The following is a 21330-nucleotide window of genomic DNA, read 5'->3' as shown; positions in this document are numbered from 1 at the left end:
ACAAAACATACAAAATAAAGAAACAGCTAGGAAGCTTTTATAATGAGGCTCGATTTCACGCTACTTTTTTGGAAAATGGAGATCGAAGACTGGACTTAAGGGGAAAAAACGGCGGAAATCGAGCCCAAACTGATTCTGTGGGAAGGTCGATGTTTAAATATTTGTGATGGCGGCTGGAGTGATTGTTGGATCGGATACATGGTCATTATTATCTTATTTCTGAACTTAGTATTCTTTTCAACTGCATCATGCTTAGCTCGAGTGACTCAAATTCACGGATGTTAGATGGATTAATTTGCAATAAGAAAATAAAGTCATGGAGATTAAGAAATTGTTTTATTCACACTCTCTAGGTTCTATTCAACTTTTAAAATCGACTAAAAGTCAAATTGTTTCAAAAGCACACGCAGAGTGTGAATTCTGGCCTCAAACATGTGTCGTTGCAGGCAAATGCGGGGGAAACTATCATATGCAAATGAGAAAAAATGATCGTCGGAGATCGACTCCCTTAAGGAGTTATTTGAAAGTGGGCTGAACAATTTTCACATACGAGGGCTACATAATTAACACATCAGACAAGCAAATACCACAAAGTACTTTTAAATAATTGACCTCTACCAAACAGAAGGACAGAGCTGCATTTACGGAATCTTCGCTTGTAACCTTTAAGGATAACTTGGTGCTAAAACTAGAGCAGTTTTACACACGTACATAGAATTCTGAGTGAAAATAAAATATGATTTCTACCCTCTCCTCACCCTCCCCCCTCCCCCTTTATTATTTTCAAACGATAGTTGCCCTATCCCTGGTGGTAAATTCCCTGCCATATTAAAAGCCTGTCATTAAATTTAGCAATGTCAATTCTAATTGGTAAGGCTGAGTGAATGGGTTCCATCCGGCAATCAGAAGCGGTCCTGGTAAATAGAGTAAGTCAAGTCTTCTCTGAAGGAAGCTGTTGAATGAATCGTGTCCACCGTCGGGTTTGTGATGTAAGTGGTTGGGACTTAACCCTGGACAGTTTGTTTGATGTCCCCTCTCAAGTAAAGTGTATATCAGTTTAGGTTCGTCTGTCTTCTTTGTCAAATGTTGCACTCGTGGAACCACGCTTCGAAAAATAAATTTGCATCAAAGAGCTCTTGGGTGTCTGGTACATTCGTCAGCAGCCACAATTAACCCAGCAAAAGCGCACGCCATGATTATAAGTCCAACAATAACTGATACAAAAGAGGCCATTTTACATGAAATCTGGGTACACTGAGGATTCAAATGAGTGGAGAGGGAATCTTGCAACCACAAAAAACTCGTAAAAGCAGTGAGCATTGACAAATTCCCTTTAAAGATATCGTGTTGGGTTTCATGAGGAGAATATCACAGATTCCCTGACAAATTTTTCGAAGCGTGACCTCATAAGCCAATTATGTTCAATTAGGCCAAACACCAGTAATGGAAAGTTTAGCAGGTACCAGTCTACGCTCAGTTTCGCCCGCGGCAATAAAAAGCGACTCCGGTTAAACTTAATGGAAGGTCTCCATAATTTTAGCGTAATCATTTTCCTTGGAACACGGGAGATGAAATTCTGTTGTAACACACTATTATCAGCAAATGACTGAGACATGATCTGCGTATTCTGCAATATTTCGTTGCACGAGATCGTTTTGTAGACGTAATTAAGTGTTGCAATTATCACCTATTAGGACAATTTTTTTTCACAGTTACTGTTCCAGATGAGTAGTTCGGTTTGTGTACTTTTCATTAACTTTAAATACCGCTTTTAAATTTTATGGATTTGGGTTTCGAAATTGTGATGGTCTACTGTGAATTTTTCATCATTTCAATGCAGTAAAATGTTGACTTTTGGACGCTTTTTCCGATAAAAATTTAAGACTTCATGTTGTCAAGTAAAATATTCAAGATCCCAACCAAATACAGGTTACTGATTGCTTTTAAATGCATACTTAGTTAGTAAGCTGGTTGGCACTGGAAGGTGATATTGTTGCCAAGAGACGTGTATCTTAATTCAACAGGTAGTTAATAACGTAACATAATCGAATACTCCCCACTGAAAATACCTCCTTACAGTTTCAACAAGGAACGCTCTTCAATCGAAGATTTGGGAAGAGAATCCACTTTGCAGTGCTTGATCTGAAGTGAATTTCGCGTCAATACCGATGGTTATTTTATTCGATAGTGTATAACAAGCATATACATAAAACAGCCAAATAATCTTTTATTCCTTAGAAACTTCGGCGCTTAACAACTTTCGTTTATCTGTCTTCTCACAGTAGACTGCACATAATCCTACCAAAAATGGCTCACCATTTTAGCTGCAGGTTAATGTTCTAAACAGCTAGATGTTATTTAAGATCAATTGTAAAGTTTTTATTCACAATTAACATTCAAAACTTGTAATGTATCTTACGAGCCTCAACGTGCATCACACATAGACTCTGTCAGTACGCAGAGGATGTTTGTACACACCAGAGTACTTGGCTAAAGCTCCAGCAGCGGCAAATGCTGTTGCAAGACCACAGCCCAACCCCCAACTGCTCTCTGTACATAAAAAGAAACAACAAATGATGTTGCCTCTGCCTGATGGTAAAATTGTAGGAGGAGGGCCCAATGGATTTTGTTAAAATATTCCTCATGTCAAACTCACAACCAAAGCATTAGAACAGTAGCAGAGCAACTATCATGTCTTTTTAGACAGAGAAACTTCTCAAAAGCCCTATAGTAACATGTCATCACATAAATGGTAGATAAAAAAAGATAATAATTAGAGAAACTTACTGCTAAATCCAATCAGAACTCCACTTGCAGCACCTCCTAAGGCCCAGTTAAAATGGTCATCTTTTTCTCTCATTGAAGCTGCTGTGCATGTTGTTAAAGCAAACAAACTTGCTGCACCACCTAAAATATCATGACAAGTGAGGTTCTTCACCATAATTATAAACTAATCATTTTTGATAACCAAAAATAGCCCCTAGATCCTTAAGAATCTTCACAGGCCATTTTTTTTAATGAAAGGATAAGACCCTCTGTTCATTAACCAACCAGCAACTGAAGTTCAAAATTTAGTAAAGGACTATGTAATAAAATCACAAACCAACAAGGATTGAGTTATTCTTCATCAAAATAAAGGACTGCAGGATAAGTGGAGTGGGATGAGGATCTGGGATTCTCAGCGCAGACCAAGCAGCACCATAGATACCACCTGAAATGTTAAATAAAATCAACCAAGGTCATGGAAATGAGAGCAAAGTTTGCATATTGACATAGCAACATAGACAAACAATGATATGAAAGCTTCAACAAACCCTGTGCAGCATCAGAAACTAAAATATGGATGTCTGCTCTAGTCAAACTTTAAAATAGCCTGCCTGTATAAATACATAACATGTCTTAAACCAAACTTGTACTGAAGTAAGAATGATTTAAATTTTCAGAAGAGAATCTTGAACCATTTTACCCTAGGTAAAAATCAAAATGAATTAAGTAATTATAAATGCTAGAATTACAAAATAAAAATTTTAAAAAGTTCAAATGAGGCCTTAATTACTGTAAAATTGATGTGAAAATCTTTAAAAATTTCAAACTTTGGCACATCCTCAAAATCATCAAGGATGAATTAAAGTTCCTATATTGTACAGAATTTGGCTTCTGTCCTTGTGTTTCCTGATGCTTTCTTCTCATGTTTCCTGATGCTCTTTGTTTCCTATTCCTGTATAGTTTTTTTTGGACACCTATTGCAATTTAAAATGGCATGAAGTCATTGTGTAAATGAATTCTGTGTTGAGATTATATTTTCCTCTCATACTCTATTTTTCAACCTTTGAACCCAATGAATCCATGCCTGCCCAGGCCATCTCTGTAAACTCTCCTGTATTTAACTGACCTAGGTCTCTTACATGAGGTTCAATCAATCAGAAAAATTGAGAAAGATTGGAATGCCAGAGAGAGAACCAAAGTCAAAAGGGTCTATTTGCTGAATATGAAAGCCCTGTTACATTGTACATTTTCATTTGCTTATGACTTCCCAACCTCATCCTGGTCATGGTCACCATAGAGAGTTTAAAAGCTGACATTTCAAGTGTATGACAAAAGGCTAACTTTTAAAACTTCAGCTTTTAAACTCTTTACAGTAGCTAAATTACCCTAAATTATCCTGTTACACTCTCCCACTGACGCTGCAACACAGTTTCTTGAAAGACTTAGCCCTTAATTCATTTCTCTTAGAATGGGTTTGTTAGTGATGGGTTGCATTGGGTGATGGGTAACAAAATCAATACATAGGAATGACCATCGCTTTCCATATTATAACAATGATAACAATTACAGCTACAACAACAAAAACAACAATAATAATAATAATAGTGATGATAATAATAATAATAATAATAATAATAATAATAATAATAATAGCAATAACGATAATAATAATACTAAGACATTATGGTAAACAAAGAAATGGGTTAACAAATCACTGTGTGGGTCAAAGTCTCATTGACTAGCTATCTATGTTCCACCAGCTTTGTACACTTCAAGCATATTTATTTTCAAATAGATTACATTTATTTGAAGAAAGGGAACATACTCGCTCGACACAGATTAAATAAGAACTTCCTGGGATTCACATAAAGTGTGCCAAAGTCTTCCACCGTTCGAGTTTCTGGCGTGAAGCCTGATTACTTGGAACCACAATAACATTTACAAACTCAGTGCACTTACCTACAAACGCTCCTCTTGCTCCAAAACTAATAGCTCTACTCACACAGTTATGTCCATCGAGTTCGTCCATCCATGGTTCGTCAAATTTGGGGGTGGTGGGCATTTTTAAATGACAATTTTTGAAAAATCTTCCAAGGTTTGCAACCAAACTGCACTAATATACGATACTGCGGTCTTCGTGGCTGGGCGAAAGCCTGGTCCCTAGGCGATCTTGGTAACCTGGCCTAGAACATATAACGAAAACAATATTTTGAACAATATATTGGGTACCAGTATCAACAGATGGTATTTAAAAACATTTAGCGACATGGAAAACAAAGCTCAGCCTACAGATGAGTGTAGATTCTCTGTGGAACTAACAGTTGACGACTCATCGCCTGATCTAGAACCAGTCAAACCAGAGAAGCCCCGTCTGGCTTGGCTCATAGTGGACTTCACTTGTTTGCTAGTTGTTGGGTTGGTTTGTCTTTTATTCAAACTAGTTGCCGTTCCATATCACCGAGGGTTTTATTGTGATGATGATAGTATTAACAAGCCATACAAAGAAAGTACTGTCCCATCTTCGGTGCTCTATTCCGTTGGCTTTGCTCTTGCTTATCTGGTGATCTGTGTCACAGAGCTGTGTAGCCAGCGACGACATAAAAGATCTTCAGAATACAGTGAATATGTCCCCTTTAAATGGCTGAAGCTCAAGCCGAACCATATTAATCTAATCAACCTCTTGGTTTCTTTTGCCTTTGGAGGGCTTGTCACTATTTTTGTCACTGATATCGGAAAATACACAGTCGGACGATTAAGACCTCATTTTCTGTCAATCTGCCAAGCTCCATCTTCTGTATTTTTGAACTGCAGTCACACATACATCACGGACGATGTGTGCACAGGTGACCCAGGTTTGCTTAGAGAAGGACGCTTGTCATTTCCATCAGGCCACGCTTCATTCTCAGGTAATAATTCCATTTGCCTTTAGTGGTCAAATTTAATCAGCTGAAGGTCAAATGTGATGAACTGTAAGAATAAGCAGTAGTATATGAAAAAGTTCTCTTCAACAACACTGCACAGCAACCAATAATACCTAACACCATAAGCTACATTCTAATCCAAAATCAAAGGCATAGTTTTATATCAATTTTTTTTTTCTTTTGTTTGCATTGGAAGTTTCTATCTGAAAACCAACCATGTCAATCTGCTTTGTTGCACCCAGCTGGACTTGTATGAAGAGTCCCTGACAGAAAGGATTGTGCTATCATTCTAAACTTGGCTTTTTTTCTCATATTTGCAGCATATGCCGTGACATTTACAATTCTGTATATGGAAATCATGATCAATTTCCCCCATAGCAGGTTTCTGAAGTTTTCCCTCCAGCTGTTGATTGCTCAGTTGTGTGTTCTGTGTGGGCTGTCCCGCATTAGTGACTACAAGCATCACTGGAGTGATGTCCTTACTGGCTTGTTGTTGGGTTCCCTGATTGCAGTATTGATGATAGATCGTGTCTTGGGGATGTTTCACAAAGGCAAAGGCACAAGCAAACATGACAGCCAAGGCTGAGGAAATTTGATGTAATTAGATAAGAAGGACAAGGCTATTGAGCACAAAAGAGGGCATTATATGTACTTCATAATAAAAGAATTGCTGCCAAAATTATAAATATCTATATATCAAACAAAGCATGACTAAATTTAATACAAAAAATTTAATTGGCTTGCCTTATAGGAAATTTGTGGTAAATTTTATCATGAAAATGTAACTTATAAAACTGTTATTATGCCAATCAAAAATGTAGAAATATTAATTTCCAAGATGATATTCTTATGTGTGGAAGGCTCGTCTGAAACTTGTGAAGGGATTTGTAGCAGGGTGTGCGAAGGATGGCAAATACAAAGGTATTTTAGACATGCATTTTATTAATATTCTCCAGAATATGATGTTACATTGAATACCTCATAACATATTTTGTTATAATTATTTAACTAGCCACCAGGTACTTTGAATTTTTCATGGCATTTCTCAAAATCATCTTCAGAGACATATCTCATGACACAATAGAGGGCAAACCGATCATATGAACCCAGCTGGTAGTGGGAGGTTGTTGAAGGCATGTATTCATTCCATTATCTGCCTTCAGTTTGGCTGATCAGCTTACGGTTCAGCTCATCGATTCTGTCGGCATCGATTAACTTGTGTTTTGATGGATACTTTCTGCTAAATGTGGAATCAAACTTCCAAACGGGATGTGCAAATTCTACGAGAGAGAACAAAAAATAACTATTACAAATGGAATTCCTTACAGCAGCACAAATAGAGGGCGTGTAGTACAATATTAACATAGTAAAATCCACTTAATATTTATTAAGCTTTTGATGAATTGTGAGAAAACTTTGTGGAGGATTCATGCCACTGATAGGAGTTTGATCAAATAAAGTCTGAGATTGACGCTGTCTTCAAATTATGCTCAAAATATGACTTGGTGGTACAAACTGGTAAAGTATTGAACTAAGTTAGAGATTTGAAGCATCAATATCAGCTCCTCAGAAATTTGCCCATGAAATTAAATTCTAACTGCTCTGTCTTTGTCATTTCCTTGTGTATACAGACAATTCTCGTTGAAAGCTCTCCCTCTGACACGTTAAATACCTGTCACAAGAACCAAGTCGAGATAATATTGGTCATAGTCAACAAGAGCACGTTCTCTTGTGTCCAAAGACATCACTCTGAATGTTGGATTATTAGAGTAGACAGGTGATACTGAGGCAACTTGTAGAACAAAGGATTTGGTGGAAGTTTTTTCTGCTTCATCACTTGCAGTGTTCATTATTTGAAGATGGAAGTCGTTTCTATGAGTATGACCATAGAACTGGCCTTATGATAAGGATAAAAAAAAGTAGTGATGAAAGGAGAGCAACTCAATGTGAATAAAAGTACCAAAAAAATTAAAACAAATGCAAAACATAAAAAAATGGAACCAAAAATCATGGCAAATGGAACTTCTTTTTAGGGGAATTTCCGTAAACCATTGCGAAATGGAATGTGATAAATAGTTATCTATCATTTGTACCAAATCGTCAAACATCGTCACTTGTTACTACATTGACTTATTGGTATCAAACTCCTTATCATACAGATATCATGCATCAAATCATATCCAAGATTATTTTTCAAAAGTTGCTCTCTGACGTAAAGCGGAAACATACAAAAAAGCAAAAACTTCTGAAAATAAAAAGCTTCAATAAATGCGTGGGGAAATAAACAAATCCCAAAAAATCTGAACCTATCTAGTTTCGGGGCGTTCTATTTAGTTTCTTTCAATCAATTATCTACCATATTATTATAATTTCCCTCATTCAATGCCCATAACTTTGCTGAATACGAGTGTTACCTGCCACTACATCATCGAATTGTCCGGCTGTCAGACTCGCATAAGGTATTAAATATTGTTTATGCCAGAAGTAGGAACCATCATATGGGTCGCCTCTGAGACAATTAAAAGAAACGTTTTCAGTTTGTTAATTTGATCTAAAAGGTGGCTCTGATAAAGAAAGTTGTGGTAACAAAAATTACCCAGGTGGGATGTGGCTCATGATAAGGACTCTTTTCTTTTGGTCTTTGGCGAGTTGAAGTTGGTCTTTGAACCAAGTAAAATCATTTTTCCACCTGTAATTCAATGGTACATATGTCAAGTGACATCATGAAATGTAAGCGTTTGAACCCAATTGTTCTTGTCAGTTTATCTAAGATTTTTCTTTTCACGTGGGATTCGGAACCATATCTAGTTTGGATTCCGTTTTGTTTCTTTTAATTTTCTTCCAATGATGTTTTTCCAGGCTGCTCAAGTCTTTTCTAGATATCCATCCCTCTTTTACTATGCTTTGTTTACAGAAATACCAGCAAGGATCTCACCTGCAATGTTGACTTTATAGTAACCGCCCTCTAGAAATGTTTTTGCCAATTCCTCCATTGTTGTAGGCTTTTCCACGCTCCTGGGACAATGTGAGCACAAAATGAGTGGGGCCCAGTAAGACAAGACTGTTTTGTACCAATCGCTATTGTTTGGTAGAATATAATGTCCAGGGAGGTCATTGATGCCAATTGCAGGAAAAATTGGAATGTCTGGAAACACTTTATGGGCTTCACTTGCCACCATGGACATGGCTTTTAAGACTTTTGGTGAACCATGATCATCTGTTAGACCATGGGCAGACGAATCTCCTACGGAAAGAAAATAAGCAATCTTCATGCAATCTAAATATAATTAACATAAAGAAGCTGAAAAGTGGGCAAGGATAGAAGAGCCATTGAATAGAAGAGTGCTTCTTGAAGGAGATGGTCAACAGATTGACAATTTACAAAAACATGTTAGCTTCATACCAGAGAGCATCATAAACTCAGCACTTTGTCCTTCCTCCCTCATTCCTAATAGAGCAATTTTCCACAGAGCTAACGGTGAGTCACAACCGATCCTACCATAAGGTGCCTCATAATCTGCTTTTGAGCCAGATCCCTGGCAATAAGTGCTCACATCCGCAGCCTTATTGTAGAATGGATCAAGATGGACATCAGACACGTGAAAGAACTTCAGAGACCCTACTGGCAACGCAGTCAAGGCAAAAATCAGCAGGACTACTGCTGAGGGACCAGCAGTCATTATTAACTCCTATAATCTGAAAAAATAGATGTTTAGAGTAATAGTTAGATAGACTATTAGATAGATGGATAGATAAATAGATTGTCAGATAGACATATAGATTATTGGATAGATAGATAGATAGATAGATAGATAGATAAATAGATAGATAGATAGATAGATAGATAGATAAATAGATAGATAGATAGATAAATCCATAGATGGATAGATAGAACATGTGGATGGATAGATAAACAGATAGACAACTAAATAGATTATTAGGTCTATAGATAGGTAGATAGATGGACAGACAGACAGACAGATTGTTAGATAGAGAGCTACAAATATAGAGATAGATAGATGTATGGATGGATGGAGAGATAGATTATTAAGTAAATAGATCATTAGATAGATAGAAAATTGGATAAATACATAAATAGGAAAATGATCCATTGAAGTTTCAAAATCACAGCTCTAGGGCTGAATTAGATAAAACTTTACAAGGATTAAAAAATTATCCACAAAAATTACTAAGTAAATGCATCTACATACAATTTCTGTGAAAAAAAGCTGTTCTTGAATCTGTTCATTTTGCAAATAGAGACGTGATATCTACGACTATTTCTCAGACAGTATTCCTTGCACTTGGTGGATGGTAAACAGTTTTTTGTACAAAACAGTTGTAGCCCCTGTGGAGTTGCATAGGTCGTAATTTGATCCACGAGAATTCCAAATACTAAGGGTCTTTCATCTAGAATGGTGATTTTCATGTTGTTCCTGATAGATAATGGTAACTGAACTGAGTGGAGTCAAATTTGGTCTGAAAGCATACGAGCGATTTCAAAATCGAAGGAGCGCACAGCGCGAGTTTGATTTGAGGTCACAGACAGCGAACCCTCCCCCTGGACTGATGAGTCCAGGTTGACTTCCACGCAGTAAGACGGGTTTATGATATCGTCCACGCCTCTCAACTGCAGAGGCTCGGTCATAACCACGAGGTCAAATCGTTTAAATTTGCATATTAATAATAATATGAAATGATATAAAATAACCAACGAGGTGCGTAGGACCGAGTTTTTTTGCTTTGTTTTGTTTTGCTTTTTTTTATCAATGATCTCATATTCGAGTTGGCTCGTTAGCTCAGTTGGTAGAGCACTGCACCGGTATCGCAAAGTTCATTGGTTCAAATCCCGAAGGGGCTTAAATTTTTTCAGGCCTAATTTTCACTACTAGTTAAGTAGTATTCATAACTTCGAGGATCGCTTTCACATTCGCCTGTAAGCCTGTTGATACAAAACGCACACAAAAAAATTATTATAATTCTACCAACAAGCTTTTGTGTCAGTTAAACAATCAACTTTGGCGTGTGGCAAATGTTATCGCAACGTAAATACAAAACATTTTGCAAATTGTCTTTATGCCATTGCTTCACGGATTGCTCACATAGGTTTTTTTTTCTAACTTCGCTGACGAATTCATTGGCTAGGCATATTTGTTGGAGCTAGGTTATGAGCTCAGAGCTAGGTTGCAAGTTCCTAGCACTGCTCCGTTCAGCCAATCAAAAGGCTAAAATTCGAATAATTTTGATCCAGTTTTTATTAATACCAAATATTGCAAGTGGTCGGTAGAGATCTATGAGGAAATATCAGAGAGCTAAAAGGGCAGCTGTTCGCGGTTCCCACAAGACAAGAGCACACAATTATGCAAAGGTATAAAGTATGTAGTAACAATAAGGACTGATTGGTGAGAAAGCAAATAAGTATTAACACCTGCACAAAATCCTTTTTTATAAGTTAACTGAAGAAATGATGACCATGTAACTGATGAAAGGGAGATTCCTACCTCTAAGTTTCTTGAATTACTGATAAAGTTCGCTGTACAAATCTCCAGGCTAAATTGAATGGCGAAGTTCCTCTGGTCTCTAAATAATGGTGAGCGCGCTAAGTTAACCTGCGCCATCATACGTACTCACATGTAATTGGTTGCTGTACGACTTAATTCAGGGTAAATTTCAAACGCAACAGCTGCGTTTAAATTGGACAATTTCAATACAAAAAGATATTATTCGTGCGTGATTCAATTTTCTTTCAAAGGAACTTAAACTTGTTTAAATATCAGTTTGAATCTTTTATCAGATGTTTAACATGGAAAAGTCTTGGTGATGTTTTTGGTTCCCCAGTTATTTCGGCGTAATGAAGAATTCAAAACATTTTATCAGAGTGAAACGAAACAATTTTTCGGTTTATTACTGGGCCCCATGGAAACAGAAAAGGAATAAAATCATCCTGATGTTAATTTAAAAAAGCAAGTCAAGTTTTTTTAAATTTTTTATTTTTTGTCGGGGCACTTAACACACAGTAGTTTACAAATATTCACCAAAGTGGAAGTGAATTGTACTCGCTATTCACTTCCGAACTAACCAATCAGCGTTCACGAAAAGCACTATTCTCTTTTGTGGTAAATACTAACATCGTTTAATTCTACAAAATTTGCACAATTATATTACTAGCTTTTTGCTTTTTGTTTTTTTTTTTTGTATCTTACATATCGGATGCTTTTCTAAACTCCTTTGAAAACATTTCGGGGCTATAAACTGATGGATAATTGCTTAGCTTTGAGATAATTACAAAACTGATTATCTTGTGCACGAAATGATAGTTACTGCTAGAAAATAGGGCACATGGAGTTGTTCGACTGGACTCTAATGAAACATTAAAAACAAAGTTACTTTAAAAAGAAACAATTTTCAAAAGTTAGTTGTTACCAAGGGTTAAATTTATAGGCCACAATTAACTTTAGGATTGAGATGGTAGCAACTTGTGGCACAACTGTAGAACACTTGTCATAATCATAAACATCACAGATGGCAGCTATGTTATGACATTTTATGATCACGATATTAACAAGTAACAAGTTTTCTCAATTAGTATTTAAAGCCCTGGGTCCCTTACTGCTCACTGGAATAATCTTCGTGTTCTCCAAACCACCATTGTGTGGTGGAGTTGTTATTTGAAGAGCACCTATGAATGGGGTTTACTGTGTCGTACCAACCAAAGTCATCCTCCCCCCCTGGGTCCTTTATTGCTCCTGATGCCTTCAACTGACACCCTGCTCCATAATATGAGTCCACGTGTGCATGCCACATATCCTGCTGAACAAACACAGCAGTGCAGTCATGGCAACCGTAACCACGGATGTTAATGTATTCGTAATTCCTGCAATCGTCGAATTTCTTCCGCATTACATCGATATCAGTCAGTTTGGCTCTCAAGTAATCAGTGAAGTTCAGACCATCAGTGTTAAAGTTGCATGTTGCACGCACGTGAGAGGACTGGTTAGCAATTGACTCCATCCGGTTCAAAGACAAGCGGAACTTATTCCAGTTAAAATCGTTCTCAATGACAGGATAATCTTTATAGAATGATTTATCCGCAAAATTTTGGTTATTAACCAGGCTGAACGATTCAATAAGAGTCCAAACAAAACCATTTTCGGTGGTAAAATCGCAAAAGGTTTCATACCAAGAGTTGCTTGTCGGATCAAACAGCCAGTAAGCTTGCGATGATGACTTCTTGTCCATCAAAAGCTGCTCTTTGCAGGACGTTCTTCGCTTCTGGCAAAATTTCCCGACATATCCTGGTGCACATGAACATTTAAACTTGTTTTTGGCGTCCTGACAGAGTTCGGTGCACGTGGCGCCATTAAGACACACACTATGACTACAGCATTGATTACTGCAGTGTGAGTCTGGATATGCGCTATCTGAAGTTACCTACAATACACATATCATAGATTATTTGGCTGTAAAATGAGCAGAAACTGGTGTTGAAGTTAACACACTGCTACTCACTACGATGCATAAACCCTAGCAATTTAATTATTAAGGGTTTGACGTTACCTTACCAACTAGATCCCTCAAAACTGCGCAAAACTGTCCTTTGTTAAACAACAAGATCCTCTTCAATTTGCATGTTGGAGCTTTAATCGTAAACTTCAATCGTTATAGAACGAGCTTGAAAACTTGACACATGATTAGACATTGAATACATCTTGTAACTTGTAGCAAGATAGAATTCCGTGAGCCGCATTGTTGCAGTCGCTGCGCGCTGGACAAAATCTTTGAAATTTACATTTTCGATTGTTGTTCACTGGGATGGTCTAGCCAAAAATCATTTTTGGCTTGTGGCGGCGTAAAAAGAGAGAATTGGAGAACAACTAAACTATTTTAGAAACATGTGTCCTAAACCCTTTTCATGGGCAAAAAATAAAAGAAAACTTTTTTCCAACAAGAAGTCGAGAGGACCGCTCTTAGCGAGAGCGGCACTTAACACCCACGGCGTTTTCGAAGGCCGTCAGAAAAAGTAGAAGTGAGACAAACCAGCATTTCGAATGAGCGAAATATTTGCATCCAGTAGACATATCACCCTTACCTGGTGAATATATTCCCTGCTCATATCAAAGTAAGCATATCCAGGAGTATATATGAACTCATCAGGAGTTGAATATCTATCTTCATTCAACAGCTCACAGCGATCCCCAGATATTTGAAATGCTTGGCACTTACATTTCTCGTCAAAACACTGGATATGACAGTCATAAATTTTTGGCAACGTGAAATTTTTAAAACTGTGTCCCACTATGGCATGGTTTTTAATTCCTTGCTCCAAGTGGCCATGGTTAAGTCCGCTCAGTTCAAATTTTCCGTCGCACTTTGCAGTTTTTGACTCCAATCTGCAGAATGTCATTAATACCATGTCCAGAAGAAGGACAATGATGTCCATGGTATTTTTTTTTAATAATTTTGCACAAAATCGAACCAAGTTTTGATATTTGAGGAGCACTCGCTTACACGGGAATACTTTTCATCTTCAAATTTCCATACGACACAAAAAACTTAAACTGATAAGAGCCAACAACCAACAAACCTTATCTCATTTATTACCTCATCCCACCTGCTGCTGCGTAAATAATCAATAAGATAAATGAAGAATTGCTAGAATAATTTAACGTCAAATACGGACACGACGCACGAAATCTTATGGCTGTATGGTGAAGTAAGATGCGCTGGAAACAGCCGTCAAGAACATCAGCCATCAGGATTATATTTGTTAATTAATTCCCAATCCAACTCCTTTCCAAAGGTGTTCGCCCCTTTGTAATTATCAAAATTGAAAACACTTCGAATAATTAAAATTTCATGAATTCGATCTCAAATAATCCACATCTCTGTGAAAAAAAGAAAATTAGTATTAACACAGAACAATCATCCTGCAGTATGAATTAATAATATTGCTGACAGGTCAAATTACAGCTTCCACTTTCGCTAAAAAAAAACTAAAAGTGACATCAGTTGTCAAGATACGCCTTTCTTAATGTTAGCTTAGTGATGACATTTACGTCCAAGCGTCATTGTAAACATTTCCTCCATCTTGCGTAAGAATAATATTTTCCGTTTGCCCCTTTACTCTGCATTTGAACCATTTTGTGAAAGTTTCACGCATGCGCAATTTTCGAGTTATTGGCATGCGGGAGATTATCATGTACGGCGTCCTACCCCTGTGACGTTCTCGTCCTCAAATACCACGCATCTATTCTCCCAACGTGACAAAGAGAAACATCGTTTTCAGAATTCTGCGGTTTGGAGAGCGATTTGGAGAAGATGCAGTTTCTGTGATCGCTTTAGATCACGTAGTATGTGTAGACAGTAGGCAAAAACAGAGGGTATGGGTGGAGCTATGGTGAAAACTGTTAAAGCAGTTTAAAAGGGTGTCATCCAAAGTTGGAGTGCTGCTAGTTAATTCTTGTGACCTTAGGACAGTCTTTTTGTCTTTGTCCTAAGCACATGACAACTAAAGAATTTTTCTGTGGCGTACTCATCAAAGGAACGCTTCCGTGTTGAGACATGTCCTGTCTGTTACTATGGTATCTGCTTTTGGGAACCCTATCTGATCATCTGATAAATCCGGGACTTCCTTTGCACTTGCTCGTTTCAAGAAATGAATAGATGATTCTAGCTTGACTTCTTAAAAAAAAACTTTATTTTGGATTTAACCCGCTGACAGACAAGTTCTTGTCTGCCAGTCTAAACAACACCGTTCTCGCCCATTATTGAATCGATCTTTTTGTAACACAAAACAACCAGAGCCAATAGGATACATTACAAGTGATGTCATACAAATGAAAAAATATCAATATTTAACAACCTCAGTTTATTTGGAAATAAATTACATTACCAATGACTTGCTATGCTTATCTCTTCAACTGTCACTCCCACATTGTTTCAGTGACGAAGCAACACTACCTCGGGTGTCTCTTAGACAATCGAAATGACTGAACAGTTAGAAATATCGTCTCCAAACGATTCCGAGAACAATCGGAAAAGGAAAAGACTCACTGTATTGGTCTTGCTAATATTTCTGGGAAGTCTTTGCGTTGTTCTGTCGTTGATGTTGATTCTCACGTTTGTACTTTGTCTTCATTGTCCTGACTGTGACTCGAATTACAAACAAGGAACTTCAGGATCTGAGGAGAAACTTACAACTCAACAGAGCTTGGTCCATTTTATACATCTCACAGATGTCAACTTAGATCTGAAGTACAACAGCTCCATTCCAAAGCGTGACATGTGTCGCGCAGCAAACGGATCCATCAAAACAGCTGAGTTTAAAGCTCCTTTGGGTAGAATTGGGTGTGACACTCCACTATTGTTGCTGGAAAGCAGCTTAGAAGCGATAAAGAACGCTACAGAACGCACAAAGCTGAATTTCATACTGATCTCAGGTAAGTCCCATGATACTTTTTTATTTCATATTTGTCATCAAAATTATGCAAAAACGTATCGAAGAAGAAGTGATATAGAAAAACATTTAATTATAAAAAATTGATAAAAAAAATATTTCTTAAAAAACATTTTGGGATTTATAAAAAACGACGACGTTTCGAAGTTGGCTAAACGTCCTTATCAATTGAAAGTCAAAAAATATATTTACAAGTTGCACTCTCTATAAATACACCAAAATAACAATGGGTAATAAAAAGCTAAACCGTTAGAAAAGAACAATAGTAATGCCGCACGTATGGGGTCCGCCTGGATATTTAAATTTGGCTTGAGATTCTTGGTGAACAGCATTTCAAAGACTAAACAATCAAATTTTCCTTGGTACTTTCTTAAAAATCTAAATTGGTTTTCTTTCAAGAGGTGGTTGCTACCGTGAGCTTCCACGAAATGTCAACCGATTGTCGAATATTTGTGCGCAGCAATGCGTTGATGAAGGTGTCGGGCTGTGTACCCGACATAATCTGCATCGCACAGATCATATGAGAAACGGTAAACAACGCATTGCCGATTCACAATTGACGGCTTCATTTCTTTAGGTTTAAGATCTTGCCCCAATTTCTTGCTCACAAAAACAGGCTGCAATCTTGGGAGAATCTTACGGCTACGATCGCCCAACTGCTTCCGAACCGCATCAGGGGCCACTTGATCTTTGAATGGAAGACTAATTCTTACTGTGCCTCTATCATCGGCGTTTCTTTCCGCTGTGCTTGCCGAAGCATTTCTAAAAATTAAATTATTAATAGCGGAATCAGTACGGCCCATAGGGTTGTCAAGACGACTGAAAATAGAGCGCAATTTAGGGTTAGGGTTAAGTTGACCATTAAACTGAAAAAGCTGATTGGTTGTGGCAATTTTGAGTAGTTCAGCAAGCTGATCCTTTTGCAGATTAAGGCCATTGGGTTTGTTGAACCAATCATCTGTGAAGGCTTTGTTGACCACGATGTTGATAGTCTCATCTAAAGGCACATAAGTGAAGAGAGCTGTGACGTCATAAGAGACCAATATGTCTTTATTCATAGAATGAGTACGAATCTCATCAGCAAAGGCAAAGGTGTCAGTGATTGTATACTAATTTATGGAAAGTGGTTTCAGCTTTTCTTCAAGCGATTAAGCCAGATTGTAATTGTAGGTTACGGTTGCTCATCCCAGCGTGGCTTTGTGAGTCTTAGGTAAGCCATAAAGATGAGTGAGCCTGGAACTCTTTGGAGAAAGTGAATTGGCAATTTCTTCAGGCAAAATTTGACGTAAATTTTCTTGCAACTCTTTCTCTTTCTGAAAGAGAGGGCGAAAATGCTTAGGTGGTCGTCCACGCATTTTTGCCGGTCGTTTGTGATCAACGTGTGAAAATTTAGGGGTGTTGTCAACGGAAGCAGCGCTTACTAGGCGGATATATTCGGGTTTGTCCATCATTACAACTCCAGAACCTTTATCAGGCTTAGTGAAAAGGTATCGTACCAAGTAGTCGTTAAACATATTATATAACAAACCATCAAACACGAAAATAAAGAAATACACAAAAACAACAAACTACGTCTTTCTGTTTTGAATTAGAAGACTTGCGTAAAAAAATAGAGACTGCGCGTTTGTTTTGAACATTTTGTTCCTGACGGCTTTTGAATGGTTCTGAATAATTGCCTGGCACTTTTGAGGTGTTGCGGATTAAAACACATTTTATCTCTTTGCAGGTTGTTTCCCTTGAAATCACCGAGTCGCTCAAATAGTCATGAAATTAACTATAATTGATTGTTTTTTTAATTTGCGTTACCCTGAGTATAGTCATTCAGTACACTCAATGGAAGTCGGTATCAAAACTCCTCAAGTTAGAATCGAGCCGTTGCCTTTGTTTGGCCCATAGCCATAGTGATAAAATAAAGATTATTGAAATTCTGAACACCGCTGAGATGAATGCAGCTGCGCAAGCTAATTATGCTTTATTGCAGTCGATCAGTGACAGATGTAATTTCAAATAATCACCAAAATGTCCATTACTTTTTTCCCCTTCCTTTTTTATCTTTGTAGGAGACTTCTCTGCACATGAAGTTGATGTTGATGAACAGCACATTCTCGAAGCCATGATCAGGACAGCGAATGAGACACATGCAGTTTTTCCTGATATTCCTGTGTTTCCTGTCATTGGTTTACATGATTATCTGGTACCACTCACTTTACCGAACACCAGTGATTGGTACAACTCTGTTTTGTCTCCATGGGAACCGTTAATGATTTATGATGGCAGCGCAGGCGATGCAAGCAAATCTACATTTAGTAACACGTTAAGAGAAACCTTCCTTGAGGGCGGTTACTACAATGCAAGCATTGCAGGTATTTTTGAGCATTAAAATTCGAGGAAACTTATTGCCCTAATGTTATGAGATATTTGTAGCGTTTAATTTGGCAGGGAGAAAAAATTCTTTGTCGATCCATTGAGCCTATGAAGAGAGATAATTTTTCTTTGGGTCGAACTGAACGTCTTCCAACACCGCGCAGGCCTAAGCGCCATATTTTTTCAGCAAGACTATAAATTAATGCCTTTCCGTCGACCAGTGACCAAACTGATCAAATAACTTTGATCTTTAGATGGGAGAATGATTTTAATTGTATTGAATACCATATACTGGCACTACAAAAGCAACCAAGACAATCTTCAAGTTCGTAAAACTGCGTTAAGTCAGTTGTCGTGGTTAGAAAGTCAACTCGAGTCTGCTGAAGGACAAGGGAAGAGAGTACTGATAGCAAGTCACATTCCACCAGGGTAAGTGATTTCTGTTTAGAATTTTAATGAAGAACGTTTTCCGTTATCAAGCGTTATGAACGTGATACTGATAAGCAAGCACTGATATCCAAGAATTGTTTTAATCACTAAATCCTCATTGCCTGGATGAACAACGGCGTCTGTCGATAAAGCGGTTGAGTAAAGAGCCCCATTTGCACATTTAGCTTTGTCTTCTCCATAAAACCGCTGGCCGTTTCTTTAACCATGATTAGACCCCTTTTATAACGCCACTCCCTTCCTCAGCATACCACACTTGATCAAATGAACGATTGTCGAGCGCAATAATGTCTGGATTCGTTCTGCTAGTAATCTTCGATAACATTCATGCTCGGGATTTTTATAAGGGTTTTATCATTCAGTATATATTGTCAGTGCTATCGCTTTTTGAATTCTAGAGTGGATGTTGACGACCATCAGCCATTTTGGTTGCCCAATTTTACTAAAAGATACATGGATCTGGTTGGTGGAAGGTATCACAAAGTGATAGCTGGTGAGAAGATTCTACAAATTGATAGTATTCTAACAAAAAAAGTATTCTCTCCTACTTTCAATTAGCATACAAGAGGGGAGTGAATTTTTGTTCAATACTAAGCTTCCACTAAACTTTCGTTGTATGCATGTGTGTTTCAATACTGGACATCAAGACACCCCTTTAGTCATGGCAGTCAAATTACGTTTTTGCGACGAAAACTGAAAAAGATCTGCTTAGCGTAATTTCACAGAAGTTAACTGGAATAAAGGGTTATATTGTAACTAATGATCCTGTGATTTTCAAATTTTTTATTTGTAGGTCAGCTATTTGGTCACGTGCACAAAGACGACTTCAGACTTCAGACTCTGGAATCAAACTCTGACTCTGTCTCTAATGACGCAAGGAAGTCTTTTGCATTGATCGCTCCCTCTCTTAGTCCAGATTACAAGAGTAATCCAGCCTTCCGTGTGATGATATTAGATGAACAATCAATGTCTCTTTATGACTACAATCAATACTACATTGACCTTGACTCGACCAAAGGTAAGGGCGTGGCTCTGTAACTAATCAAAACAAGGACGCATTAACGATCATGCCGAGTTGTGGAGAGTTGTAACATTATAGGCATCGGCGACCACTAAACAAACGAAAATTGAAAATCCGTATATATAATGCCTTCAGAATTAGTGTCACCATTTGAAACGAAGTTTTACATTATTCTTCACTTTCAAACGTTTCCCAGTTTGTGTCTAAAAAGATTAAATATATCTTTACCTTTTTTTTTTCAGTGTCCTCCACTCCTGTGTGGCGGTTGGATTACACATTCAGCAAGAAATACCCCTTGTTTGCAAATAAGTCTATAGATGCCGATCGAATCTATAAACTAACCGAGGCTTTAATAAATAACGAGAATGATATGTTCTGGAAAGCTTACGCATTTTCACGACAAGTTAATTACTGGCCCGATTATTATCCAAGGGCAGTTCTTTATTGTTCCATGCGCTACGTTTTTAAAAACGATTATGAGAAGTGTCTCTTAAGAATGCATTTTGAGGCAGGAGCACTACTAAGTTCGCGAAGATCTCGAAAATGAAATCGTTTTATCGATAAGGCATCAGTAAACAGAATGCTTTATTTCAGTTCTCTTTGCAGATGTTTGGCTCAAAACACAACTGGCGTTGAAGCGGATTCCCTTAGCAAAACAAAACGAGGTTTACATGTATTTGCACTCTTGTTATCTGCATGTGCTACAAGAATAAACGAAGAAAGAAGTTAAGTCCATCGGGTATCGAAGTATCATACGCATATCATTTACTTGGCATCAGAGAAAGTGGAGCGACACCACACCTTCACCAGATTATTATCAGCCATACAATTTCCAAATGGGTCGTAGGATTCTTTGACTGAGCTGTGACGGGATTTCATTTTATTTCATGTATTTATCATTTGCCTTTATTATATATTAAAAGGGGAACAAAGTTAATTTGCATGGATAGTACATAAAAAATAGAAAATAGCAAAGGGGAAAGGCGAGGAAGTCTCAAGAAGCCATGAAGACTTACACGTGAGGCTCCCTCTTTAAATTAGAGTTGAAGTTAACCTATAATGTAGAACGTAATTTAACAAGTCACCTCGCTATAAAATTCATTCGATATTTGGCAAATTAATTAAACAGGATTCAAGTAACCGTTTGAAATATCTTATATCGTTAGATTCAACTATCGAATGAAGCATTCTATTTATCTGATCAAACCTATCAAGGATTTGCAATAAAGCCGTACAAGATGAAGCTGTGTAACGCTTTCGCGTCGCCTTCAGAACCACAGAAACTGTTAACAGATAAAGCACAAAATCCTTTTTTATGAGTTAACTGAAGAAATGATGACCATGTAACTGATGAA

General features: G+C 37.5%; 4 protein-coding genes and 1 pseudogene across 5 annotated transcripts; 2 read left to right on the top strand and 3 right to left on the bottom strand.

Moving 5' to 3' along the window:
• Window positions 1-2207: 2207 nt before the first annotated feature.
• Window positions 2208-4923, bottom strand: LOC131778052 (NADH dehydrogenase [ubiquinone] 1 alpha subcomplex subunit 11). The gene is made up of 4 exons (XM_059094442.2): window positions 4726-4923; window positions 3104-3211; window positions 2788-2907; window positions 2208-2550 (listed from the first exon to the last, which is right to left on the bottom strand). Exons 1-4 carry the CDS (start codon window positions 4826-4828, stop codon window positions 2435-2437), a joined length of 447 nt encoding a protein of 148 aa, XP_058950425.1. The 5' UTR covers window positions 4829-4923; the 3' UTR covers window positions 2208-2434.
• A 77-nt stretch (window positions 4924-5000) lies between these two features.
• LOC131778051 (phospholipid phosphatase 1) lies at window positions 5001-7642 on the top strand. Of its 2 annotated transcripts, XR_009339668.2 has the most exons (3): window positions 5001-5672; window positions 6008-6608; window positions 7319-7642. XR_009339668.2 is itself a non-coding variant. In XM_059094441.2 (2 exons), the coding sequence occupies exons 1-2, from the start codon at window positions 5033-5035 to the stop codon at window positions 6271-6273; spliced, it is 906 nt and encodes a 301-aa protein (XP_058950424.2). In that variant the 5' UTR covers window positions 5001-5032; the 3' UTR covers window positions 6274-7158. The 2 variants fall into 2 exon arrangements, 1 of the variants encoding a protein (XP_058950424.2); XM_059094441.2 differs by lacking the exon at window positions 7319-7642 and having other exon boundaries at window positions 6008-7158.
• On the bottom strand, window positions 6696-9367 carry LOC131778005 (cyclic GMP-AMP phosphodiesterase SMPDL3A-like; annotated as a pseudogene).
• A 2419-nt stretch (window positions 9368-11786) lies between these two features.
• Window positions 11787-14191, bottom strand: LOC136277370 (uncharacterized). Its single transcript, XM_066159399.1, has 2 exons — window positions 13777-14191; window positions 11787-13118 (listed from the first exon to the last, which is right to left on the bottom strand). Exons 1-2 carry the CDS (start codon window positions 14125-14127, stop codon window positions 12294-12296), a joined length of 1176 nt encoding a protein of 391 aa, XP_066015496.1. The 5' UTR covers window positions 14128-14191; the 3' UTR covers window positions 11787-12293.
• A 1429-nt stretch (window positions 14192-15620) lies between these two features.
• LOC131778013 (sphingomyelinase phosphodiesterase C-like) lies at window positions 15621-20522 on the top strand. The gene is made up of 6 exons (XM_059094388.2): window positions 15621-16126; window positions 18204-18506; window positions 18762-18936; window positions 19353-19447; window positions 19748-19972; window positions 20218-20522. The coding sequence occupies exons 1-6, from the start codon at window positions 15673-15675 to the stop codon at window positions 20520-20522; spliced, it is 1557 nt and encodes a 518-aa protein (XP_058950371.2). The 5' UTR covers window positions 15621-15672.
• Window positions 20523-21330: the final 808 nt, after the last annotated feature.

Source organism: Pocillopora verrucosa, chromosome 12, assembly GCF_036669915.1.
Source record: "Pocillopora verrucosa isolate sample1 chromosome 12, ASM3666991v2, whole genome shotgun sequence".
NCBI lineage: Eukaryota > Metazoa > Cnidaria > Anthozoa > Scleractinia > Pocilloporidae > Pocillopora > Pocillopora verrucosa.
The sequence above is the reverse complement of the archived record's forward strand: the minus strand, read 5'-3'. Positions and strand labels throughout refer to the sequence as shown.

Coding starts and splice junctions, on each gene's coding strand:
- LOC131778051 (XM_059094441.2), top strand. CDS start 5,033: ATGGAAAACAAAGCTCAGCCTACAGATGAGTGTAGATTCTCTGTGGAA. Junction 5,673..6,007: donor AGGCCACGCTTCATTCTCAG/GTAATAATTCCA, acceptor TCATATTTGCAG/CATATGCCGTGACATTTACA.
- LOC131778052 (XM_059094442.2), bottom strand. CDS start 4,828: ATGCCCACCACCCCCAAATTTGACGAACCATGGATGGACGAACTCGAT. Junction 3,212..4,725: donor AGCAAGAGGAGCGTTTGTAG/GTAAGTGCACTG, acceptor TTAACATTTCAG/GTGGTATCTATGGTGCTGCT. Junction 2,551..2,787: donor AGTTCTGATTGGATTTAGCA/GTAAGTTTCTCT, acceptor TTTTATGTACAG/AGAGCAGTTGGGGGTTGGGC.
- LOC136277370 (XM_066159399.1), bottom strand. CDS start 14,127: ATGGACATCATTGTCCTTCTTCTGGACATGGTATTAATGACATTCTGC. Junction 13,119..13,776: donor GCAGGGAATATATTCACCAG/GTAAGGGTGATA, acceptor TGTGTATTGTAG/GTAACTTCAGATAGCGCATA.
- LOC131778013 (XM_059094388.2), top strand. CDS start 15,673: ATGACTGAACAGTTAGAAATATCGTCTCCAAACGATTCCGAGAACAAT. Junction 16,127..18,203: donor GAATTTCATACTGATCTCAG/GTAAGTCCCATG, acceptor TTATCTTTGTAG/GAGACTTCTCTGCACATGAA. Junction 19,448..19,747: donor GTATCACAAAGTGATAGCTG/GTGAGAAGATTC, acceptor TTTTATTTGTAG/GTCAGCTATTTGGTCACGTG.